At 43.4% G+C, this 9,708-nt stretch overlaps 1 protein-coding gene across 2 annotated transcripts in view; it reads right to left on the reverse strand.

Annotated features, from left to right (window-relative positions):
- The window catches only part of ABI3 (ABI family member 3), a 48,802-nt gene extending 45,101 nt beyond the window's left edge, over window positions 1–3,701 (reverse strand). For both annotated transcript variants that reach the window (XM_040331758.1, XM_040331757.1), the window contains exon 1: window positions 3,433–3,701. In XM_040331758.1, the coding sequence (XP_040187692.1) occupies window positions 3,433–3,537 (105 nt within the window). In that variant the 5' untranslated portion in view covers window positions 3,538–3,701. The remainder of the gene's footprint in view (window positions 1–3,432) is intronic.
- Window positions 3,702–9,708: the final 6,007 nt, after the last annotated feature.

Consider the following 9,708-nt stretch of genomic DNA (forward strand, 5'->3'; position numbering starts at 1 on the left):
CGGCATTCTGGACGCGCGCGCCCGCTGTGAGCTCCGTGACTCCGTCTGTGGGTCCCGCGGACTCGTGTCACAGTGAGGAAGAACGCTGAATGCTGATGTAAACAAGCATTTACCCAGTCTTCCTAATGACAGGACACTGATCATCGCTTCCTGTAATCGGAAGCGGTGATCAATATCGTGTCACACACAACCCATCCCCCCTACAGTTATAAGCACTCACTAGGGCACACTTAACCCCTTCAGCGCCACCTAGTGGTTAACCCCTTCACTGCCAGTGTAATTTTCATAGTAATCAGTGCATTTTTATAGCTCTGTTCGCTGTAAAAATTACAATGGTCCCAAAAATGTGTCCGATGTGTCCGCTATAAAGTCGCAGTCACAATAAAAATCACAGATCGCCGCCATTTCAAAAAAATTATAATAAAAATACCATAATTCTATTACCCTATTTTGTAGATGCTATAACTTTTGCGCAAACCAATCAATATACGCTTATTGCATTTTTTTTACCAAAAATTTGTATAAGAATACGTATCGGCCTAAACTGTGGAAAAATTACATTTTTTTATAGATTTTTTGAGGGGATATTTATTATAGCAAAAAGTTAAAAAATATTGATTTTTTTTCAAAATTGTCGCTCTATTTTTGTTTATAGCACAAAAAATAAAAACCGCAAAGGTGATCAAATACCACCAAAAGAAAGCTCAAAACAAAAGACGTCAATTTTGTTAGGGAGCCACATCGCACAACCACGCAATTGTCAGTTAAAGCGACGCAGTCCCGAATCGCAAAAAGTGCTCTGGTCTTTGGCCAGCAAAACGGGGCTTAAGTGGTTAAAAGAGATGTATGGGGGTTTTTTTCTTTTTTATTGTAGATTCATACTTACCTAGGGGCAGGGCCGGACTTACCATTGGCCTTGACTGGGCTCAAGCCCAGGGGCCCCACCCAATAGGGGGCCCCCTTTAAAAAAAAAAAAAAAAAAAAAAATTTTTTTTTTTTTTTTTTTTTTAGGGGTCCGGAGGTCCCCAGGGGCCCGGAGGCCCCCAGGGCCCCGGACGGCAACCCCCCCTTTTTTATTTATTTTTTGTAAAAAAATGTTTTTTTTTTAATATATTTTTTATTTTTATATATATATATATATATATATATATATATATATATATATATATATATATATATATATATATATTTTATTATTATTATTAAAGGGCCCAGGGGTCTCCAGGGCCCCGGACGGCAACCCCCCTTTTTTTTATTAATTTTTTGTAAAAAAATGTTTTTTTTATATATTTTTTATTTTTATATATATAATATATATGTATATATATATATATATATATATATATATATATATATATATATATATATATATATATTATTATTATTATTATTAAAGGGCCCAGGGGTCTCCAGGGCCCCCGGATGGCAACCCACCTTTTTTATTTTTTATAAAAAAAAAATACATTTTTTTTTATATATATATATATTTTTTTTTTTATTAAAGGGCTCAGAGGTCCCCAGGGCCCCATGTGGCAACCCCCCCTTTTTTATTTTTTTTATAAATGTTTATTTTTTTATTTTTGTTTATTTTTTTATTTTTTATTAAAAGGCCCAGAGGTTCCCAGGGGCCCAGAGGTCCCCAGGGCCCCCGGGTTTGGCAACCTCCCTTTTTTTATGTATTTTTTTATAAATGTTTTTTTTTTTTATTATTAAAGGGCCCAGAGGTTTATTTTTTCTTTTTATTAAAAGGCCCAGAGGTCCCCAGGGCCCCGGATGGCTACATATATTTATATATATTTGTTTTCTTCTTTATTTCTTCTTTTTTTTGTAAAGGCCCCCACGCTTCTCAATTTCAGGCGGCAGCACCCCCACCCCCCCCCTAGGTTCTCTGCTTCAGGGGGCCCATGCCTTAAGCTGTGCAAGGGGCCCCAAAATTCCTGATGGCGGCCCTGCGCATACCTCCCAACACGCACGGATTCTGTGGGACTTTCCCGCACAGACAGCTTCTTCCCGCAGTCCCCCAAAAGGGTTAATTTTCCCGCACTGCAAGAGGAGGCAGCACGGAAGCAGGAGGAACCGAAGCGGTGTGTGGAGGACTGCGGCTGCTGAAGGGAAGAAAGCCGAGAGCCGGGCTAATGACAGTCTGTGGCCCAGGCTGTTGGCACAGGTGAGAGGCACTCCCCCCCTCAACAACTGCAAAATCCCTCCCCCCGCTCAACAACTTTAATGCGCTCCCCCCCGCTCAACACCTTCAATTCGCCCCCCCCCCCCCCCGCTCAACAACTTCGATCCCCCCCAATTCTCGGCTCCAGGGGGCCCCTTTAACACTCAAGCCCAGGGGCACCCACCACCCTAAGTCCTGCCCTGCCTAGGGGGATCAAATACAGATGGTGTAAAATAATAAAAGATAAATTAGAAAGTCCATAAAATTGCAGTACACCTCCAGTGAGTGCCAATGTAGACAGACAGATGACTGTGTAGGTAACTTCACATGTGCTAGACACACATCCACCACCACATGAAATGGCCTCTCACCTCACCACCTGGACCCTTTGATTATGGAGGGTCAAATGCGCTTTATGTGTAAATATCAGCAAATCCAACAGTAGTAGAGACGTCACAGAGAAACCGATAGGTTATCCCAGGTCATGTAATAAACAAATGCCAAAACATAGTGCTCTCCATTTGGATAAACGATTTAATCGTAATAAAAGATAAAAAACACTCACAATAAAGGCACCACGATTGGTGCCGATATATACAGCGTGTATATTGAGCAAAGTGATAGCCGCGGGTGACGTCACAACGCTCCTTTCTTACGCGTTACGTCCTCTATGGGCGGGGACTTCTTCAGCGGTGGACCTAGGTGGATGCAGCATCAGACTGGTGCTGCATCTATTTCCCGCTGCCTCTTCACTGAGAACAGAGCCACCGAACACCGCCGATGGCTCGATTCTCTTGGCCCCCCGAGTGGAGAGATGCTGCCTGTCAATCAGAAGCTCTCCTGCTCTGCTCCTCCACGCTCATTGGAGCGCTGAACTGTGGAGGGACAGGGAGCGGCCGTCTCAGGCTCTCAGCGGCTCTCTGAGATGCTGAGACTGCTATCAGTCCAGGCACCTGGCAGATCCAGACTTCCTAAGATGATGCGCTGCCTGGACCGATTCCAGTGACGTCAGCGGAGAGTGGACTTTAGACCGCTCTTTGCTGAAAACAGGTCACAGGAGTGCAAAACGAATTGCACTCCTGTGACCAATAGGAGTAGCCCAGCCAAACGAGGCTGAACTTCTCTTTTAACAGACCAAAAAGAAGCAAAAAGGAGAAGATCATTGTTAACATTTACATACACTTTAACCTATCATCAGTCGGGAGATCGCAAAGTTAAAGCAAGGGCTTCTTAAAGGACCCATTCCTTCCACTTTCCCCCAATCTTACCTCCATGTAGTTCTTCTCGCAGTAATCAGCGACATTCTGCAGGTTTTGGTAGCTGTCTCGCAGAGCCTGCCGCGCAGCAGAAAGCTCTCCATAGTTATCTGTCATTGCCTCTGTCCGTACTGAGAATCTAGGGTATTATGTTCAGTCAGCCCCCCCACCTCCAGATGTGTCATAGTCAGCGTCTCAGTATATGTATGTGAGCAGCAGACTGTGGCTCCGAGATACTTCCTCACACGAAACCACAATGTACTGAGCGCCTAGACTAACACACTGCAACACACGGCTTGTCACCATGAAATGAGCGTCTCCACCTCTATTGGTGTATACGCCCTGGGACCTTTCTCACCCAATTTTGCTGAATTTTAGAAAGGTCTTGGATGGGCATATTTTTTTCCCACAGATTACCAGCAGAAAATATTTCGCTCATACAGTAAACATTTTATATGGGAACACCATTGCTACCCTCCGTTTAAAATGCTAGTTGCCTGGCTGTTATGCTGATCTCTTGGCTTTAAATCTTTCTTAGTCACTGACAAGGACCAATTATGCAAATCAGAGAAAAGTATTTATGTGCACATTTGTTCTGAGCCAGTGATTGCGAGGATTAAAGCAAGAGGGCCAAGTTCTAAACCATGAGTAAACAGCACCGGGTAATTTAAGGCAGCAATAACCATAACAAAATATATAAAAACATTACAAATATTTTATTAGAACATGATTCAAAAGATCAAAGAAAGTAAAACACAATTAGCCGGGTTTCAGGTAGACTTACGACGGCGTATCAGTAGATACGCCGTCGTAAGTCCGAATGAGCGCCGTCGTATATTTAAGCGTATTCTGGAAACCAGATACGCTTAAATTTGGCCAAGATACGACCGACGTAAGTCTCCTACGCCGTCATATCTCATGTGCATATTTACGCTGGCCGCTAGGGGCGTGTTCGTGGATTTACGCGTCGAATATGTAACAAGATACGCCGATTCACGAACATACGTATGCCCGTTGCAGTAAGATACGCCGTTTACGTAAGACACACGCCGGCGTGAAGATAAACCACCAAAAGGATGGCGCAGCCCATGCAAGGTATGGATGACGGAACAGGCGTCGTATTTTACGTTGTTTGCGTAAGCGTACGTGAATGGGGCTGGGCATAGGTTACATTCACGTCGAAAGCATTGAGCCCACGTCGTTACGTAGGGAGTATTTGCGAACGGCCCTCAATTACATTGGGTCACGGTTCATTTAAATGTAGCCCGCCCACTACATGCCTACTTTGAATTAGGCGGGGTTACGCCGGCCCATTTGCGCTACTCCGACGTAACTTACGGAGCAAGTACTTCGTGAATACTGTACTTGCCTCTCTATTTTACGTCGGCGTAGTGCAAATGAGCTGCGCTACGCCGGCTTAAACATATGCCAAACTACGTGAATCTGGCTAAATATATTCAATGTGAGAGAAAGACATAACATATGTTACTCTAATGCTGCGTACAGACGATCGGAAATTCCGACAACAAAAGCGTGGATTGTTTTCCGACGGATGTTGACTCAAACTCAAATTCCGAAAGCCAAGAACGCGATGACGTACAAGAAGTACGACGGCACTATTAAAGTGGGTCAATACCAGTCGTGTTAGTAGAAGTTTGGTGAGAGACGATTTGCGCTTTTCAGTCTTCGTGCTTTTCAGTCCGTTACAGTGTAACGAATGTGCTATCTCCATTACGAAAGCTAGTTTTACCAGATCGAGCGCTTCCGTCTCGTATTTGATTCAGAGCATGCGTGGAATTTTGTGCTTCAGAATTGTCCACACACGATCGGAATTTACGAGAACGGATTTTGTTGTCAGAAAATTTAAGAAGCAGCTCTCAAATTTTTGTAGTCGGAAATTCCTACACACGGCCGGAATTTCCGACAAAATGCTCCCATCGAACATTTTTTGTCAGAAATTCCGACCGTGTGGACATGGCATAAGCCTGCCTCAAGGGCTGCGAGGCACAGAGGTGACCACTACGCGTTTCAACTAGAGAACCTTCTTCAGGGGGTTTTGGTGGTCATAAATAATAGTAGGAGGTTAAAAAAATCAACAAGAGATTGAGCATCTATTAACACCACCGGGAGGCATCCAAGTGCTCATACATATAAACCATTTTTTTGTAACATGCTTGTGCTGTAACAGTGGTTTACCACTTTCCGCCCAGCCTATAGTCAAATGACGGCCACGCTAGGTGCTTTCCCATCCAAACTGGGCATCTGATAACATCCTGTCTGGAAGCACCAAGCGCGTGGCCATGAAGCCATGCAGTGGCGCGATTTGTCACCGTCTGTGTCCACAGGACACAGCCGATGACTGATCAGTGTGCCGACTTGCTGCTGGTACAATGTGACCGCCGTGAGGAATCACAGCAGGTCACATGACAGTTGTACACAATGGATGTACTACTACTGGATGTTGTACTAGCTGTGATTGGTCAATTTGATCACGTGGTAAGCCAGGGTCAATCACAGCCAGTTTGAACCATGTGATTAGCTTTGACCAATCACAGCTAGTCACAACAAAACAGACTGAATGATTCTGTTTTATTTAGGAAAATGCTTGCTTATAGCAATACAATTCACTGCTATAAGCAAACACAATGTGTGAAAAAAATAAAATAATCACTTCCATAGAGTAGTACAATGATACTATGGTAACCTTATATTGCTCTGGTCACAGTGTGTGAAAAAAATAAATGTAAAGTGTCCTTGATGGCCGTCAAAGCAGGTATATGATGATGCTCAACTTGTTTTATTTTTTTAATTTCTTGATTTTTCAAATACATTATGACAAAAAAATTGCAACTTCAAAAAACTCACCATGCCTCTTACTAAATACATTGCAATGTCTACTTTCCAAAAATGGGAAATTCAGGGGGTATTTCCTGTCCTGGCATTTTAGGGCCTCAAGAAATGAGATAGGCTATCAAGTACATCAGGAATGATACATTTTTAGATACAGCAGGTGAAATAAGTATTGAACACGTCACCATTTTTCTAGGTAAATATATTTCTAAGGGTGATATTGACATGAAATGTTCACCACAAGTCGGTAACAACCCATGCAATCCATACATATAAAGAAACCAAAACAAGTAAGTTCAGAAATGTTGTGACCAATATATTAGCAATAACCTAATCCCTCTTCTGCTTAAATTTAAGCGGAAAACTGGTATTTGGGGCAGACTCCCCCTATCGGTGGGAGGGCACAGTAACCTGATTAAAATGATCTGGATGCCACAATTGCTGTACATGTTAGGCCGGGTACACACGAACAAACATGTACGGTGAAAGCGGTCCGTCGGACCGTTTTCACCGTACATGTCTGCCAGAGGGCTTCTGTACGATGGTTGTACACACCATCGTACAGAAGTCCGCGCGTAAACAATACGCGGGGCGTGTCCGCGTCGTCGCCGCGACGATGACGCGGCGATGACGCGGAGACGTGGGCGGGCCTGCCATTTAAAGGCTTCCACGCATGCGAGGGATGGCGGGCGCCTGGACATGTACGGTAGGTCTGTACTGACGACCGTACATGTCCGAGCGGGCAGGATTCCAGCGGACGGTTTTAAAACACGTCCAGGAATATTTGTCTGCTGGGAAAAGGCCCGGCGGGCAAATGTTTGCTGGAATTTGGCCCGCTCGCGCCCACACACGACCGAACATGTATGCTGAAACTGGCCCGCGGACCAGTTTCAGCATACATGTTTGGTCGTGTGTACGGGGCCTTACATAACTCCCCAGTTTAGATAGGAAGGGAATGGTTTAAAAAAAATCGAGTCCCTTTTTAGGGAACTAATCTGGAAAAAGGGAAAGCTGAGGATTGGCCTACAGATGATGTAGCTACCAATAAACCATTAAACGAGGGAGGCATGGCTGTCCCACACCCTCGTAGTTATTTTATGGCGGCTCAGCTGCAGCACCTGGGAGGATGTATCATACCGGGAGGGGGGAACACCAGTGGCAGGATGATGCTACTGAGGGCCCCGCATAACACGGTAATAGAAGCTTTGGAAGCAGATTCCTTTTTTATTAGGAGCCCAACATTAAAGATGATCATAAAAGTTAGCTAAGACAGTTTTGGGATATAAGGGCATAACGGAATACTCTCCCCTATGGAATAACAAACATCTACAAGAATTGCAAGCTATAGGGAAGTTTAATTAATGGGAAATGCTGGGTATAAGTAGATTGGCATAATTATATGAGGGCAGCATTTTGAATCCTTTGCAGAATTAAGTAAAGAATACGGTATACCAAACACTTTATTTTATAGAAACCTACTGTCATGGACGTTGCAATGCTGGAGTGTTTCTACTTGAAATCCTAATTCATGTATGTCAGAAGATGGGACATTACTGACAGTTCATTGCAGGAGATACTGGACACATTACAAGTGGTTTAGTTGTCCTGACTAGGTCAATAGACAATGACCCTTCAATGCTTAGCTCAGGCTATTGAAATGCTAAGTGGAGCCAGCTTGTGAAATACCTTTTATTGTGTTCTACAGGTTAATAACGGTTGTCAGAGACGGGACGTCTCTAAGAGATAATTACCTCCACTAAATGACTTTTAGAATGTGTGTTTGAAGATGTATGTGTTTACGCTAAAAGACTTTGTATTGTTCTAAAGGTCAGAAGTCTCCTGTCAGGAGTATTGAATTAGCATGTTATATCTGAAGGAATGTAACCTCTCAGAGGTAGTAATTAAGTTCTGCTAAATAGACCGGGCTATTGTGTACATTGATTACCCCCTGGGGCTTCTGTCTCAATACACATAATAGTCTTTCCATCCAAGCTATTGCACCAATCCCTGTTGACTATTTCAAGTCCTCATTTGCATGATTAAGGAGGACCTGAGTGAGGACTGCATATACTTTACAATTGACCAATAGGAAAGCGGTTGTTGGGAGTGGGATGTTCCAAATTCTGTATAAAAGTGTGCTGTGTACTTGAAAATAAAGAGTCCTGTTTGAACTTACATACAGCCTGCCTGGTGTTTGTTCTTGATGGGTCTGAATGGCACATAGCTGTAGTTCGGATCCCGGAACCTTGGATGACTGGACCATCAGACGTTGCAATCTGCAAGCTGACTCAATAGTAGCAGAGGAGTGTCGGGAGAGCAGAACCGGGCGAGCAAAGGGTCTCGTCACACCTACAGATTAGACACGCCTTGCAAGCTCAACTTAAAACACACCCGGTGGTGTGGCATAAGATTCCCCACTTTCAAAGGTTAATCAAGTCAGGAATATCTAAAGGACTTATTTCAGAACTATATACACAGGTCTGTGGCAGAATTATAACCGGAGAAAGGCTAGGCAAAAATAAGAAAAAAATAGAATGGGAAGAGGACATAGGTGTAATAACACCAGAGCAGTGGAGGCGTATATTGGAACTGGGGCCATTAGTGTCACTCTCCCCGTCGCAGAAGGTATCACATCTGTTCCTGTTGAATAGAGTCTATTATACCCCAAAGACCAGATGATAAGTGTCCCAGATGCTCTGAATCAGGAGATCTTATACATATGATGTAGAGATGCCCAAAGCTGTTTAGGTATTGGGCAGAGATACTCAACATCATAAATACATTTTTTGGGACAACACTGGAATTAGAGGCTAGAGCAGGGATCTTCAAACTACGGCCCTCAAGCCGTTGCGAAACTGCAAGCCCCATGAGGCATTGTAAAACTCTGACATTCACAGACGTGACTAGGCATGATGGGAATTGTAGTTCCTGAACAACTTGAGGGCCGTAGTTTGAGGAACTCTGGGCTAGAGTATGCTTGCTGGGATGCATGGAGGAAGGTAGTGTGCCAGCAAGTCGTGAGATGTTTCATGTGTGACACCTTCGTAATGAGATACCTTTTTATAGGCCATCAATTGAGACTAAACCAGCTGATAATGATTTGCACTGAAAAGAGACAGGATTGCTTTGTAATTACTGATATATTTCCGATGGTGTCTTGGCTTTCCATGCCTTTTTGTACCTCCTTTTCTTCGACACTTTTTCCCTGTGTCATTCCATTTTATTACACATAACTTAATTTCTGTGTTAATAGCTTCCTCATTTGCCATTGTGAGAATTTCGAAAGCTATCAAAGTGACCTTGATTAAAGGGGTTGTAAAGGAATTATTTTTTTTCATAATAAGCATCCTTTACCTGCAAACATTCCTCTTTTCACTTCCTCATTGTTCGTTTTTGCTCAGAAGTTGCTCTATTTCTTCTCTGTTCTGTTCACTTCCT

The sequence above is a fragment of the Rana temporaria genome, chromosome 12 (assembly GCF_905171775.1).
Source record: "Rana temporaria chromosome 12, aRanTem1.1, whole genome shotgun sequence".
In the NCBI taxonomy this organism is placed as follows: Eukaryota; Metazoa; Chordata; class Amphibia; order Anura; family Ranidae; genus Rana; species Rana temporaria.